Below are 17,464 nucleotides of genomic sequence, written 5' to 3'. Positions count from 1 at the left end.
TCTAACACTCCGATATCAACCTGTGGCAGAACGGGAACCTGACTGGGTCAGAGAGCGGGCTGGAAAACCTGTGTGCGGGGCACCAGCAGGCAGGGATACGTTTCACATTGTCTCCACCAGCTAAACTGAACATATTTTATCATTATCCTACTGTTAAATGAGATCTTGCCCAGCACAATTGGACATCACATTTCCTGCAGGCTAACAGGAATAAAACACGTTTAATTTAAAATTGAAAGTAAAGTGCTGGAAACTCGGTACATCAGATTGGATGTGTGTAAAGAGAAACTGTTGAAAACCCAGCATCAGACCCGATCTGCTGAACGGTTCCAGCATTTTCTATTTTTTACTTTAAATGATGCACAACTGTTGACTGATGACAAGATGTTTGTGACGGCCTGAACAAAGTTGCACAAATGAATGTCCCACATTCATTAGTTCTCTTTTCATTCCAACACAGGGTTAGTACAGTCGACACAGTCAATGCTCACAACATCCTCCCCACCTCACTATCAATCTGTTACATCGGATCCCGAGGCCACTGACTCTCCCTGAGGGATATTGACCAGAGCGATAAAGATGTACGCCAATTCCTGCAGGTCATAAGGGCTGTTACCCTGACAACGGAGAATGTGACTCTTCAAAAATGACTGACAATGATGCAGCAAGTTTCCTCATGACAAATGTTGAATGTTGAAAATAAAATTGTAATGGCTGTCTTTTCTCCCGCTCATGCTACATTCAATAAATCCTCTGGTAGTTCAGATAACAAAAAAGCGATTTCAGAAATAACCCAGTGAGGCAAAATACTTCACAATGAAAACAATGTAGGAGAAAGATTGTTGATATATCATCATTGGTGAGATACAGACAGGACAGAGATTGAACAAGATGGTTGATATATATCTTTGAGGCGGCGGGGTACAGACTGGACAGAGGTTGAATAAGATGGTTGATATATATCATTGAGGTGGTGGGATACAGACTGGACAGAGGTTGAGCATGATGGTTGATATATAATAGTGAGGTGGTGGGATACAGACTGGACAGAGGTTGAACAAGATGGTTGATATCTATCATTGAGGTGGTAGGATACAGACTGGACAGAGGTTGAACAAGATGGTTGATATATATCATTGAGGTGTTGGGATACAGACTGGACAGAGGTTGAACCAGATGGTTGATATATATCATTGGGGTGGTGGGATACAGACTGGACAGAGGTTGAACAAGATGGTTGATATATATCATTTGGTGGGTAACAGGTTGGACAGAGGTTGAACAAGATGGTTGATATATATCTTTGAGGCGGCGGGTTACAGACTAAACAGAGGTTGAATAAGATGGTTGATATATATCATTGAGGTGGTGGGATACAGACTGGACAGAGGTTGAGCAAGATGGTTGATATATAATAGTGAGGTGGTGGGATACAGACTGGACAGAGGTTGAACAAGATGGTTGATATCTATCATTGAGGTGGTAGGATACAGACTGGACAGAGGTTGAACAAGATGGTTGATATATATCATTGAGGTGTTGGGATACAGACTGGACAGAGGTTGAACAAGATGGTTGATATATATCATTGAGGTGGTGGGATACAGTCTGGTCAGAGGTTGAACCAGATGGTTGATATATATCATTGGGGTGGTGGGATACAGACTGGACAGATGTTGAACAAGATGGTTGATATATATCATTTGGTGGGATACAGGTTGGACAGAGGTTGAACAAGATGGTTGATATTTATCATTGAGGTGGCGGGATACACTGTGGACTAAGATTGAACTAGATGGTTGATATAAATCTTTCAGGTGGTGAGATACAGGCTGGGCAGAAGTTGACCTAGATGGGCAGGAAATTGGATTGAATTAAATTGACTTTGTACATGAGGAGTAAAAATATTTACGTTTCGTCTCCGTCTAAATGTGCAATGTGCAATTTATAGTAATTTATAATAAATTGTTTATACTATTTACTATAACTAATTTATACTATTTACAACCGGACAGTCAATATAAAATAGAAATATAATTTTATCAGCTTGAATTAATCGTTCTGATGGCCTGGTGGAAGAAACTATCCCGGAGCCTGTTGGTTCTAGCTTTTATGCTGTGATACCATTTCCCAGATGGCAGCAGCTGGAACAGTTTGTGGTTGGTGTGACTCGGCCCTTTTTACACATCAGTCTCCGCAAAAGTCCAAATAGTGGGAGGTTTATATGTACTGATGCGCTGGGCTGTCCGCACCACTTTCTGCAGAGTACTGGGGTAGAGGGAATTACAGTTCTCATACCAGTGATGCAGCCAGTCAGGATGTTGTCAATTGTGCAACTGTAGAAATTTCTGAGAATTTGAGGTGCCCTACCAATTTCTTCAGCCATCTGAGGTGAAAGAGGGGCTGCTGTGCTCTTTTTACAACACAGCCGGTACGTACAGACAATGTGAGATCATCGGTGATATTTATGCCTTGGAACTTAAAGCTGTTCACCCTCTCAACCCCAGATCCATTGATGTCAATACGGGTAAGCCTGTCTCCATTCCTTCTGTAGTACAGAACCAGTTCCCTTGTTTTTGTGACAATGAGGGGGAGGTTGTTTTCTTGACACCACTGAGTCATGGTGATGACTTCTTGTCAATATGCTTCTTCTTCTTATTTGAGATTGGGCCAATCAGTGTAGTATCATCGGCAAATTTAATTAGCAGATTGGAGCTGCGGGTGGTGACACAAGTTATGGGTGCACAGAGAGTAAAGGAGGGGGCTAAAAAGGCAACACTGAGAGACACCTGTGTTGAGTGTCAGAGGGGCAGAGGTGCGGAAACCCACACGTACTACTTGTCGGCGATCAACAGGAAGTCCAGGATCCAGCTACACAAGGCAGGGTGAAGGCCGAGTTTCTTGTCGATACTTCACGCCTTCATATGCCTACTGCTCTCCCCATGACTGCAAGGAACTGCAGAGAACTTTGGTCTACGCTGAGAAAATCAGAGAAACAAGCGTTCCCTGCATGGATTCCTGCTACTCATCTCCCAGCGTCGGAAAAGCACGCCGTGTACACAAAGATTCTCACAAGCTGGACATTCTTGCTGCAAATCCAGCGACCATTAGGGAAGAGATACAAAAGCCTTAAAGTGCGCACAACCGGGCTCCAGGACGGCTTCCTGTCTGCGATAATAAGCCCAATGAATGGTCTCCAGTACGATAAAATGTGCTCTACCTCACAATGTAACTCGACGTGACCCTGCGTCATATGTCTATCTGCACTGCACCTATACTGCGGCCATAATCCTTTGTTACACTTATTGTTTTGTCATAAATCAGCTCAATGTACTGTTGTAATGTATTGACCTGTGGTATGTTAGAAAAGTTTTAACTACAGCTCAGTTCGTGATGACTACAGTGGCATGCAAACGGGTGGGTACCCCTGGTCAAAATTTATTTTACTGTGTATAGCTAAGAGATTAAAAGATTACCTGATTCCCAAAAGGCATGAAGTTAAAGGTGACACATTTCTTTAATATTTTAAGCAAGATTACTGTTTTATTTCAATCTTTTACAGTTTCAGAATAATAAAAAAGGTAAAGGGCCCGAAGCAACAGTTTGGGCACCCTGCATGGCAGTACATAGTAACACCCCCTTATCAAGTATCATAGCCTGTAAATGCTTTTTGTAGCCAGTTAAGTGTCTTTCAATTCTTGTTGGGGGATTTTCGCCCATTCTTCCATGCAAAAAGCTTCTAGTTCTGTGAGATTCTTGAGCCGTCTGTCATGTACTGTTCTATTGAGCTCTCTACACAGATTTCCGATGATGTTTAGGTCGGGGGATTTTGAGGGTCATGGCAAAACCTTCAGCTTATGCCTCTTAAGTCCTCTATTGACTGTTGGGGTTCAGGTGAATAGTAGCTCAGCCGTTAAACCGACCAAACGAGCACAGTAGTGCGTGGGTGACGTAAGGCACCGCGTACGTGAGGGCAGATCCGCATGTGGGGAACCCATTTGTGACGTCAGGCGCGTGGGGGCGCCAGTGTTACGTCACATGTGGGGTGCGCTCGCATTTAAAAACAACTCTATTGATGTTTCTTAAGATTTCAGTGGGACAACAGCATTAAGCCTGGGTTTCATCACTGAATCCACTGGCAAGTGTGTTTACAGACATTTTTCAACTCTACTGCTCCCAGTGTAGAGTGGCATCCTGCTTCAAAACATTCTCCAAGGTAACATGTCTGAACGACTGGCGTCCTGTCGCACTCACCTCAATGATAAGCAAATGCTTTGAGAGGTTGGTCATGACTACATCCGCAGCATGCTACCACCCACACAAGACTCCTCAACCATTTCCCTACCGACACAACCGACTGTTCTTGCACTGCAGCATTTAACACCATAATTCCCTCCAGGCTCGACAGGAAGCTCAGAGACCTCGGCCTTGACCTGCCTTGCGTAGCTGGATCCTGGACTTACTGTCAGATCGCCGGCAGGTGGTAACAGTGGGCTCCCCTCAACACCGGTGCTCCTCAGGGCTGTGTTCTAATCCTCCTCCATTACCCCCTGTATACCCATGACTGTGTTGCCACCCATAGTTCTAATCTGCTAATTAAATTTGCTGACGACACTACATTGATTGGCCTAATCTCAAACAATAACGAAGTGGCCTACAGGGAAGAAGTTATCACCCTGAAACAGTGGTGCAAGAAAACAAGCTCTCCCTCAGTGTCACAAAAACAAAGGAGCTGGTTGTGGATTACAGGAGAAATGGATACAGGCTAACTCCTATTGATATCATTGGATCTGGGGTTGAGAGGGTAAGAGCCTCATGTACCTCGGTATAAACATCACTGAGGATCTCAAATGGTCTGTACATACTGGCTGTGTGGTGACAAAAGCACAACAGTGGCTCTTCCAGTTCAGACCATTGAAAAGTTTGAAATGGGGACATATATTCTAAGGATTTTCTACAGGGCTACAACTGAGAGCATCCTGACTGGCTGCCTCACTGCCTGGTATGGGAACTGTACCTCCCTCAATTCGCAGGAGTCTGCAGACAGTGGTGCGGACAGCCAAGTGAATCTGTAGTTGTGAACTTCCCACTGTTTAGGACATTTACAAAAACAGGTGTGTTAAAAAGGGCCCCAAGGATCATTGGGGACCCGGTTCACCATGACCACAAACCTTTCCATCTGCTACCATCTTGAAATGGTACTGCAGCATAAAATCCGGGACCAAAATGCTCCGGAACAGCTTCTTCCACGAGGCCATCAGACTGCTTAATTTATGCTGACTCAAATGTATTTTTATGTTGTGTTGTATATACCATTTATTATAAATTACTTTAAATTGCAGATTGCTCATTTTGACGGAAACGTAACGTAAAGATTTTTAGTCCTCATATCCATGTAAGTAATATGTAAGTAATAAAGCCAATTCATTTCAATTCTCCCGGATACGCTGAAAATCATCTAGGTGCTGCTCCAGATCCCTCACACAGTCTTCAAGGAGCTGCAGCTGCATCCCAGGACTCCAACAACCGGCATGAAGAACACACAATCAGCATTTACTACACTAGGTACAGTGAGAGAGAAAACGTACCAGAGCCAATGACTTGTTTGAGCTGAAGGCTCTTTAGAGCCATTAATACCCCTCATAATTTTGTTTACCTCTATCAATCTCCCCTCATTCTTCTATGTTCTGAAGAATATAGTCCTCACTTGTTCATCCAGCCCCTGCAACATCCTTGTCCATTTTCCCTATCCTCTTTAAACCTTATTTGCATCTATCTTGAAGGTAGATGAAAAAAAAACTGCAGATAATATTATTACCAAGGCCTTACCAATGTCTTACAACTTCAGCATAACATCCGTCTACTGTACTTAGTAAATTGATTTATGAAGGCCAATATGACTAAAGCTTTCTGTACGACCCTATCTGCTTCTGCCGCCACTTTCCATGAATTAACCATATAAAACCATATAACAATTACAGCACGGAAATATGCCATCTCAGCACCTCTAGTCCGTGCCGAACGCTTACTCTCACCTAGTCACCCATAACCACCACCAACCCCCCCCCCCCATTCATTTCCTGTCCATATACCTGTCCAATTTTACTTTAAATGACAATACCGAACCTGCCTGTACCACGTCTACTGGAAGCTCATTCCACACAGGTACCACTCTCTGAGTAAAGAAATCCCTCTCCTGTTACCCTTAAACTTTTGCCCCCTAACTGTCCAATCATGTCCTCTTGTTTGAATGTCGCCTACTCTAAATGGAAAAAGCCTATCAACGTCAACTCGATCTATCACCTCATAATTTTAAATACCTCTATCAAGTCCCCCCTCAACCTTCTACGCTCCAAAGAATAAAGACCTAACTTGTTCAACATTTCCCTGTAACTTAGGTGCTGAAACCCAAGTAACATTCTAGTAAATCTGTAAAGTAGTAATTATGGAGCATTGCTTCTCCCATATCCCATTATAGTGCTATATTCCTCAGTGCCCTGCCATTCACTGTGGAAGAACTACAATGCGCATTTTCTGCATTAAATTCCATTGGCCATTTTGTTAGCTTTTTTTGCAGCAGAAGCAGATCCGTCTGCAAGCCATGATAGCCTTCTTCACAGTCCACTGCACCACAAACTCGGTTACATTCACGGATTTGCTGATCCAGTTAACCACATTATCATCCAAACCACCGAGATACATGGAAAACAACAAAAGACCCAGCATCGATCTCTGTGGCCGACTACTAGTTACAGGCCAACACGTACAAACAAGCAGGATGAACTCAGCAGGTCGGGCAGCGTCCGTTGTAATGTAGTCAACGTTTTGGGCCGAGACCCTTCGTCAGGATTGAAGAAGGAGGGGGCAGGCGCCCCATAAAGAAGGTGGGGACAGGCTGGAAAACCAATCAGAGGAAAGATCAAGGGGTGGGGGAGGGGAAGCAGGAGGGGATAGGCAGGAGAGGTGAAGCAGGAATGTAAGGGGAAAGCACTATGGGTAGTAGCAGAAGGCAGAATCATGAGAGAGGTGATAGGCAGCTAGAAGAGGAGACAGAGTGAAAGTGGGATGGTGGAAGGGAGAGGGAGGGAATTACCGGAAGTTGGAGAATTCGATGTTCATACCAATGGGAGAGGTTCCTCCCTCCTCCGATCACCTCTCTCCCCCAACTTTCTTTATGGGGCCCCTGCCCCCTCCTTCTTCAGTCCCGACGAAGTGTCTTGGCCCAAAACGTTGACTGCTCATTTCAACGGATGCTGCCCGACCTGTTGAGTTCATCCAGCTTGTTTGTACGTGTTGATTTGACCACAGCATCTGAAGTGTACTTTCTGTTTACTAGTTACAGACCTCCAGTCAGTGAGGCAACCCTCTACTACCACTCTCTGGCTTCTCCCACAAAGCCAATGTCTAATCCAATTTAATACCTCAACCTGAATGCGAGTTATTCACCCTACTTGATCAGTCTCCCATGCGCGACCTTTCCAAATCCCTTAGTAAAACCCATGTAAACAATATTCATTGCCTTGCCTTCATCCACTTTCCTGTTGTTTTGGATAGCAGTAACAGGATCAGTCCGAGTCAGCATGGATGTACGAAGGGGAAATCATGCTTGACTAATCTTCTGTAATTTTTTGAGGATGTAACTATGAAAATGAACAAGCGAGAGCCAGTGGATGTACTGTACCTGGACATTCAGAAAACCATTGATAAGGTCCCACATTTGAGATTAGTGGGCAAAATTAGAGCACATGGTATTGGGGGTAGGGTACTAACATGGATAGAAAATTGGTTGGCAGACAGGAAACAAAGAGTAGGGATTAAAGGGTCCTTTTCAGAATGGCAGGCAGTGACTAGTGGGGTCCTGCAAGGCTCAGTGCTGGGACTGCAGCTATTTACAATATACATTAATGATTTAGATGAAGGAATTAAAAGTAACATTAGCAAATTTGCAGATGACACAAAATTGGGTTACAATGTGAAATATGAGCAGGATGTTGGGAGAATGCAGGGTGACTTGGACAGGTTTGGTGAGTGGGCAGATGTATGGCAGATGCAGGTTAATGTGGATAAATGTGAGGCTACCCATTTTGGTGGCAAGAACAGGAAGGCAGATTGCTATCTGAATGGTGTCAAGTTAGGAAAAGGGGAAGTACAACAAGATCTAGGCGTCCTTCTTCATCAGAATGCCAATGAAAGTAAGCATGCAGGTACAGCAGGCAGTCAAGAAAGCTAATGGCATGTTAGCCTTCATAACAAGGAGAGTTGAGTACAGGAGCAAAGAGGTCATTATGCAGTTGTATAGGGCCCTGGTGAGACCACACCTGGAGTATTCTGTTAATTTTTGGTCTCCAAATTTGAGGAAGGGCATTCTTGCTATTGAGGTAGTGCAGCGTAGGTTCACGAGGTTGATTCCCGGGATGGCGGGACTGTCATATGTTTGAAGATTGGAGCAACTGGACTTGAAAACACTGGAATTTAGAAGGATGAGAGGGGATCTGATTGAAACATATAAGATTATTAAGGGATTGGACATGCTAGAGGCAGGAAACATGTTTCCGATGTTGGGGGAGTCCAGAACCAGAGGCCACAGTTTAAGAATAAGGGGTAGGCCCTTAAGAACAGAGTTGAGGAAAAACTTTTTCGCCCAGAGAGTTGTGGATCTATGGAATGCTCTGCCTCAGAAGGCAGAGGAGGCCAATTCTCTGGATGCTTTCAAGAAAGAGTTAGATAGAGCTCTTAAAGTTAGCGGAGTCAAGGGATATGGGGAGAAGGCAGGAACGGGGTACTGATTATGGATGATCAGCCATGATCACATTGAATGGAGGTGCCCGCTCGAAGGGTCAAATAGCCTACTCCTGCACTTATTTTCGATTGTCTATAGCTTCAGCAAAATCTCTGTAGTTAGACATGACCTACCACTCACAAAGCCATAATCAGTGCATGTCTATCAAAATAATTATATATTCAGTCCTTTAGAATACCTTCCAATAACTTTCTGAATACTAATGACAGGCTCATCAGGTTATAATTTCGTGGTTTATGTTTAAACAGAAGACCAAGTTTGCCTATCCTTCAATCCTCTGGTAATACTCCTGTCTCTATCGATGTTTTAAATATGTGCCGGGGCGCTGGCAATATATCCACTTGCCTCCTGAAGGGTTCAATAGAGCGCGTTGTCAGGCTGTGGGGATTGATCCACCCTGATTTTCCACAGGGTGGCAAGCATCTCCTCCTTTGTAATCTGCCCTGTTGATGGCTCTGGAGACGGTGCATGAGAGGTTCACTAAGATATTGCTTGGGTTAGATCTATAACTAGTGGCTGGACAAACTTTGCTTGTTTTCAATGGAGCGGTGCAGGCTGGGCTGACGGTTGCAGGAGGTTTATAAGATTATGTGAGGCACATGGGTCGCTGGACTGTGCTACCTGGGCCATTGTTAGAGGCAGATACATCGGGGTCTTTTAAGAGACGTTTCGGTCTGAGGAAAAAGGAAGGATATGGACATTGTTCAGGCAGAAGGGATTAGTTTGGCTATTTGATTGGTAACTTAATGGTGGAGCAAAACATTGTGGGCTGAAAGGCCTGTTCCTGTGCTGTACAGTTCTATTTACTGTGTCTCTTGTCACGAAGTTTCGGGGTAACGGAGGCAAATGGGTTGCGTGCGAACAACTCACCAGCTGGAGCCCAATATGCGAAATGTGAGATCAGCCGCTTCTGTAGAGGAAACAGAAAGACTAGGTGTGTCTACTTCGTGGAGGACTGGGGTGCGGTGGGTAGAGGGGAAAGTCAAATGTACATTGTCTTTATGGTAAGAGTTATTGGCTATACGACTGAAATTACTGTATGAATTATTTTTGCTTCAGTGGAGTCATAAAAAAGTGCAGCTCAGAACATGGCGTTCGACCCATCTAGTCTGTGCCCAAACGTTTGACCTGCCTACTTCCATCGACCTGCGCCAGGTCCATAGCCCTACTTACCCCTACCGTCCATTTACTAACCCAAACTTCTCGTGAAAGTGGAAATTGCGCTCGCGTGCGTAAGTTGCACTGGCAGGTCTTTGCACACTCTCGCGACGCTGGGAGTGAAGGAGATTCCCTCATGTTCCCCTTAAACTTTTCAATCTGATCACATAACCTCTAGTTGTTGTCCCACCAAACCTCAATGGAAAAAGCTTGCTTGCATTTACCCAAGTAATACCCCGCATCATTTTGAATACCTCTATCAAATCTCCTCTCAATCTTCCACGTTCCAAGGAATATGAAAGTCCTAACGAATTCAGTCCTTCCTTATAACTCAGGTCGTCCCGGCAGCATTCCTGTGAATCTTCTCGGTACTCTTTTATAGAAGTGATGTCAATGAAAGCTGCATATTTACAGATGGGCTGTGAATTGTCTGCTCGACTGGGATGGGGATGGGATCCGTAACTCTGTGACCCGAGAGCGGGGAATGGGGAGAATTGTAGGCAATAAAAGTATGAAAGAATGGGAAAATACGGAAGGAAGGGTCGGAGGCCTGTGAGCGGCGAGGAGCAGAGTCACCGGTTTACGTGGGAGACCCTCCACCTGTCACGTGATTCAGTTACGAACTCCCAATTTACCGCAGATCTGCAGCATCTGCGGGACAATGCTCCACGTACAAGTGCTAGTTCATCATTCGTCCGCTCAGACAAGACTGTGAGATCCAGATCTCACGTTCTCTCGATATGGGTGGGAGTTTCTTTTTACCCAATTCACCTGTTATGACCTGCCAAAGTGTAGCCAATGTGTCCCGATATGTAACCGCAATTAATGGAGAATTAAGCCTTTTCCATTTATCTGGTCTTCTCAAAAACGATTGCACTTCGGTTAAGCCTGCCTAGTTTGTTTTTTATTGTTTAGTTTTATTTTGCACTACAGTGAATGAACCTACATAATGTATATAGTTATTGTAATTCATTGTGTTTTTTTTTCTGTTTATTATTGTACCGCAGCCGTGAAGGCAACAAATTTTATTACTCCTGTCGGTGATGTTAAACCTGACTGAAATTGACCAACCCATCGATCACGTGATCATATTTTACCGCAGATCTGCAGCATCCGCCGGTTTATTCCCGCGGCCCCGCCCCCGCTGTATCGACGAGGCAATTGTACTGCGCATGCTCAGCCTCCGGATGGGCGGTATTTTCTATCCGTTCTGTGCAGAAGCGGATCGTCGGCGGGAGCCGGGAGACGGATATCTGCCTGCGCGCAAAGATATCAAGTTCCCTCCGGTGAGTATTGAATCCGGTCCCGAATGCGGAGATCTGATGTCGGGCAGAGAGTCTCGCTGACTTACCCGAATAGGCTGCCTCGCCTCGCTGCCTTCGCACCGAACCGCCTGAGATAGCCGCCTCTCAGCTCCTGGTGTTCTGGTCCGAGGAGCGGGAGGAGCTGCTGATGCCGCGAATACACCCACCCGTTCAGTTGTACCCAGGGGATTTTACCTCCATCACCTGGTCCTTAAGATTTGAAATTATTGGCTTAAAATCTTCACTTGGATCGATGCCTGGGGTCGATAATTGTTTTACATAATTCCAGTACACCGGAAGCGGCAATTCGGCCTGTTGTTTTCTTGCAGACTCGAGGGTTAAACAGAGTAATCGCACCCTCGGGAGACTCCTCCACGTGTATAGGTAGTTTCACCTTTCCTCCGTTCAGACAGGACAGTGAGATCCAGATCTCTCACGTCCTCACGGTGTGGATGGACAATTGTTCTCTTGACTCCATTACACTGTTACGACTTGTCGAAGTGCAGGCAATGTTTCCGAGTTAATGCGAGAATTAAGCCTTTTCCATTTATCACGAATCCTCGCTTATTTGTGCAACTCAGCGACGTCTCCCTCCAGAAGTTTCAAAGCAGAAGTTCAGTCTGCCTAATAATTCCAACACAATTAAAGAGGGGTATCGTTTATTATCGCCATAAACCGAGGTTTAGTGAAAATCCTGTCTTCAGTACCATCCATGAATATCAATACATTACAACAGTACGTTGAGGTGAAAATGTGGTGCAGGTAGACATATGATGCAATGTACATTGTGAGGTCAGAGGTCCATCTCAGCACACTGGAGAGCATGCAACTTGGTTCATTCTGCTCATTCCGTGTTATTTTCATCAACCTCTGTCCAGTCTGTATCCCATCTCCTCAATGCTATCTATCAGCAATGCTTCTTCTAACATTTCTCTTTTTTGTGTGATATTGTCTTGCACCTTTCAGCTCATTGAGTTATCGAGGAATCGTTTTAGTGAGCTGGAACTACCAGAGATTTAATTGAATACAACACAAGGCAGATTAAATCCAGCCATTACAATTTTAGTTTCACTGTTACAAAATGGTTGCAGTGTTAATCTTTGTTCTGATGAAACTCATAGCATGTGATGTTGAACCTGTTATTTCCGTTGTTCGGTTATGTTCAGTGAGCCACTTCCTCCGTTTCCAGGGTAACTGGAAGTTAGCTCTGGAAGTCAGAGCTGCAGCAAGTGTTGCACATTGTATCGCTCTGTGGTCACCGCCTCTCGGAGTAGAGACAGTGGCCTCGGGAACAAATGTAACAGAATGATAGTGGGAGGAAAGGATGCTGTGAGCATTGACTGTGTGGGATGTTCCACCAGGGTCAGAATGAACTCTGAACTAACAAATTGATGGAGGTGGGAATGGCATTTACAAATTTTCGGATGTTCCAGACATTCTGCAATCATTTACTGTCTGTGCATTAACATGAAAAAGGGGAAAACTGCTGTTGCAGGATATTTAAAGTAAAAAGAGAAAATTCTGGAATCATCAGCAGATCGGTAACATCTTGGACAGTCTCAGTTCTGGAACTGGGTCTTCCACCATTTCTCCTTTCAGAGATGTAGTCTGATGTACTGAGATCCCAGCATTTTCTACTTTATAATTTTACACTGTGGGAAACATGGCAGCCAGTGATCCCACAACAGTGATCAAATATGATCAGTTTAGCTGCTGAAGACTAGCTGAACTGTATCCGCATCCTCTCACAATATACAGACTGATGAGTCCCGGCCAAGGCAGAGGGTCATTAGGTTTGCCTTAGTTTGTGAATCGGAAATGGCAGGAATTCCACAACCCACGACTAATACGTCCCAGGGGACTCAGTGTGTGTGTGTTATAATATTGCGATGGAGTCTCTGAGAATATAGAACTGGCAGGAAACGGGCTACAGTGCAGATTGGTAATCCTACAAACACCAAAGCGTCCCAGGGGAGTCTGTGTGTGAGTTATAATATTAGGAAGACGTCTCTAAGAATATGGAACTGGTAGTATATGAGCTTCAGTCCAGGTTGGTAATTCTGCAGTGAGGCGTCGGGTTGTGGAGAAACACTGTCCACACCGCGTAATTCTACTTGCAGTATTTCACGGTTATTGAGATTGTACCTCAAAGTAGAACAGAACTGCACAAAATTCTAAAAATTTGGATTCTCTGTGTCTTTTACAACTGTAGCATTCACTCCCAAATCCGCTTCTCAATACCTTAATTTATTAAGGCCAATAGGCCCAAACCGCACGTTACAACCCTTTCTAACTCTGGTGCCACCTTCACGGGAATATGGATCTGTGTTCCTATGTCAGTTTGTTTTGACACACATCGCAGACCCTTACCAATCATTACCAATATTTTTTTTTACTGCGAAATTGCTTCACGTCACTCTGGTCTGCATTAAATTCGCTCTTCAAGTTGTCAAGACAATTTCTCAGCTATTTGTAATTTTCGTAGATTTTCACACGTTCTACTGCACCCGCAAATTTTCAAATTTAGTATAATATGCAAAGATGGTGTTCCAGTTTCACCACCTTTTCATGTATAATCTAAATTGTTAATATCATAAACAATAAAACACTAAACCCTTTTCTCCGCAGCGCACCGCGAGTCACAAACACCCAGTCAGAGAGACAAACATCTACAACCACTCACTGCCTTCGCCCATTGATTCATCCTGAAAGTTAAGCACCAGCTGAAGATAAACAAAAATCCAACATGTGTGTAACGAATAAAATACTCCTGCACTGAGCTTGCACTGCTTCATTTTCAATTCTATATTAAAACATTTTTTTTTTGCTTTCGCACTACGGGAAATATGGCAGCTAATTGCGCTGCTCCAGATCCCACTCAATAGTAAGATAATGATCACGTGTTCTCAATTTAACTGCTGGAGACGCGTTGAAATATATTCCCACCCTCTGGTGACCCACAGCCCGGCATCCCACCCAGTCAAATAATTATCAGTTTCCAGGTCTGTCCTGGGTATACGGGATTCTCAGATTTAGAACTGGGAATAGCCGAGACACTGCGGCACATTACCGATTGTAAGGAGTCCTGGGAGATTTGGAGCTCGGTTTATAGTTCTGAAAAGTTCCCGCATGGGAGGCTCATCTAGAAAATTGGGCACAAGGATTCCGAGTTGGCTTGTCCTTAGAAGACAGGGAGTACTGGTCCAAGGTGTATATTTTAGCTGGAGGTCTGTAATTAGTCGGGCTCCGTAGGCTGCAAGCCCCAGAAGAGTCCATTGGTCACGAATGACGGGAAAGCAGTAGATTATGTTTTCATTTTGTTCAATTGCAAGATGCAAAAGCGTTTTCATTGCGATACATTCATCTTTTCTATTACCATCTCTGCCACACAAAAAATAGGTTATTTTTGGAATTCACAAGTTGAAAGTGAGGCTACACCTGATTCAGAACTTGCCTGTGTCAGAGATCAGGTGTAGGGATGATATTGGGCACAGTGTAAGTGCATTTTATCGCAAATTGAACTAATCTATACCAGCAAACACGAGGAAATCTGCAGATGCTGGAAATTCAAACAACACATACAAAATGTAAAATGCTGGAAATTCAAACAACACACATCAGATCCTGACGAAGGGTCCCGGCCCGAAACGTCGACAGTGCTTCTCCCTCTAGATGCTACCTGGCCTGCTGTGTTCCACCAGCATTTTGTGTGTGCTGTTTGATCTATACCAGGGTGTGTTTTCTCACGGTCAAAATCGATACTGACCGACTTGATCTGTTGGGACAGGAATTGTCTCCGCAACCCAAATAAAGGATACAAACAAGGGAGAATTTGCGGATGTTGGAAATACAAGCTACACACGTAAAATGCTGGAGGAATTCAGCAGGCGAGGATTCATCTATGAGAAAAAATACAGTCGACTTTTCGGGCCGCGAACATTCGGCAGGATGAGAGAGAAAAAGGGGATGAGAATTAGATTTAAAAGATGTCGGAGGGAAGAGAGAACCACAGCGTGACAGGTGACAGGCGATGGGGTGGTGAGTAAATAGTTCGGAAGCTTATTGTCCGGTTTTATGGTGTTTCCTTCAGTCAAGTTATTCACTTTGTACTTTCGATTGCAAGCACATAAATTCTAATTTTACCAGCATTAGCATTTGGAATTCCTGACAATACCCTATAAAATCTGATTAGTATGATGCCATAAACAAAAATTCAGTATTAGGAGTCACCGTGGCATTGTCTAAAATTGTAAATGAAGTTAGGACAGTGGATGTTGAACTTCGAGCTTTAGCAAAGCCTTTGGCGAGGTGCCAGGCGGCAGCTTGGTGTGAAAGAGTGGGTCCGATTCAGTCCAGGGAGACAGACTTACTTGGATTCAAAATTAACTTGAAGGTGGGAAGCAAAGAGTGGTAAGTTTTTGGAACTTCGACATTCGCTGCTTTATAACATTGATTTTGATACGACTGCACAACGAATGGCCAGTAGGCTTGCAGTTTACAATTAATTCAGAGTTACTGCGCGGAATGAAGATAATCGTACATTATAACGGATCTTGAACAGTTCGGGAAATGGGCAGTGGAGCAGTATATAGATTGCAATACAAATACCTACTGGATGTTTTGGAAATAAAGCTATCATCGGAGATGATATGTGTGGTGGGGCATTAGGTAATGGAACAGAGGTCGCAGCAGTACAGGGTGGGGAGTTCACTGGCCTTCATCGGTCAGGATATTGAGTACAGAGGGCAGGACATCCTTTGCCGTTGCATTTGGTGAGGCGGTGCTTGGAGTCCCTCCTGTAGATGACATCGTTCTGTTATAGAAAAGGAGTGGCTGAACTGGGAAGAGTGTAGAAAAAAAATTATATTGATGTTGCCAAAACTAAATGCCTGAGTTACAATGAAAGGATGTTCAGGCTACATTCTTTACTCTTTGGAATGAAGGAGAATGAGCAGCGTCTTTATAGAAATATTTAAAATTATGAGAGTCTGAGATAAGGTCACTGTTTATTATTTATTGTAATGTTGTTCTGTGCACTTTATGCAGTCCAGTGCAGGTCTGTAATCTAGTATAGCTTTCTCTGTGTTTTTTGTTTTGATTACGTAGTTCAATCTAGTTTTTTGGACTGTGTCATGTAAACCACGGTCCTGTAAAACGTTATCTCATTTTTACTATGCACTGTACCAGCAGTTATGGTCGAAATGACAATAAAAGTTGACTTGACTTCACCTGACTTGTTAACAGTCTTTTCCCGACGTCACTGGTGATGGAAACTAGGGAAGCAGTTTGGATGTGAGGGAAAAATTTCAAACGGAGATCAGCAGCGTTTTCATGCAGAGGTTGGTGATTATGTGGACTGAACTGCCAGAGTGGATGAGGCAGGTACAATAGTATCATGAAAAGAGAAGATGGGATGGATAGATGATGTGAAGGAGTCTGGAGAGATATGGGCCCATCGCAGGATATTGGACCATCTTGGTGTTCACAGTAGTTTGCATGATCTCGTTGCACTGAACGGTCTCTATCCCTGGTCTATTACTGTGTGACTCCATCAGGAGGATCACAGGATATCATGTGCAAACATACAGATATGATGTGAAAGTTAATGTTAACTGGGGATGCTTGGTCGTTTGGTCCACTGCTGCTCTGATATAAGAGATGGAGATACTGTCATATTTGCAAATGAATCATACTCTGTCGAACTCACTGTTTGTATCTTTGTAATACAGATCATCTCCAGCAGGTGGAAGTTCCGTGCACCGGGGCCTAAGTGTTCAAGAAGACGACAATCAACAACCATCAGTCACAGTCAGAATGGACAGAGGTATGGTCACTGGGATATTTATTATTAAAATCCTTCTATGTTGGTGCCTAATAGTTCAGATGGAGAAAAACACACTGGGCAGAGAAAAAAATGCCACCAAACAGGATAACTGACCCCACGGGTAAAGAGGCCTTGATTAACGGATCGATCCAACAATTACAGCGCAGGGACCTGACGCCGGTAATGGTGGAATCACTCCGCTCACCATGCAAAGCTTCACTTGAATGAAAGGAACAGGAGGTTCAAATTCACGTGGTTGTGAAACACAGACATGAATGTGACGGCGGTCGTATGAGTGATGTAACAGTTCAGGGAAAAGTCAGGGTCTGTTTCACCTCTATACAGTTCCTGAGGTGGAAGTGACCTCAAGCGTTCATT

At 44.1% G+C, this 17,464-nt stretch overlaps 2 protein-coding genes across 2 annotated transcripts in view; one reads left to right on the top strand and one right to left on the bottom strand.

Moving 5' to 3' along the window:
- LOC140721392 (uncharacterized) overlaps positions 1-17,464 on the bottom strand; it is a 1,266,977-nt gene that overhangs the window by 457,248 nt on the left and 792,265 nt on the right. The gene's annotated exons all lie outside the window — the stretch shown is intronic.
- LOC140721362 (NACHT, LRR and PYD domains-containing protein 3-like) overlaps positions 10,478-17,464 on the top strand; it is a 23,813-nt gene continuing 16,826 nt past the window's right edge. The window contains exons 1-3 of the mRNA XM_073036201.1: positions 10,478-10,628; positions 11,061-11,244; positions 16,992-17,086. Of these exons, the coding sequence (XP_072892302.1) occupies positions 10,478-10,628; positions 11,061-11,244; positions 16,992-17,086 (430 nt within the window). The remainder of the gene's footprint in view (positions 10,629-11,060; positions 11,245-16,991; positions 17,087-17,464) is intronic.

This window comes from Hemitrygon akajei, unplaced genomic scaffold (genome assembly GCF_048418815.1).
Source record: "Hemitrygon akajei unplaced genomic scaffold, sHemAka1.3 Scf000054, whole genome shotgun sequence".
In the NCBI taxonomy this organism is placed as follows: Eukaryota; Metazoa; Chordata; class Chondrichthyes; order Myliobatiformes; family Dasyatidae; genus Hemitrygon; species Hemitrygon akajei.
Note: the sequence above shows the minus strand (reverse complement) of the source record. Positions and strands in the feature narration are given on the sequence as shown.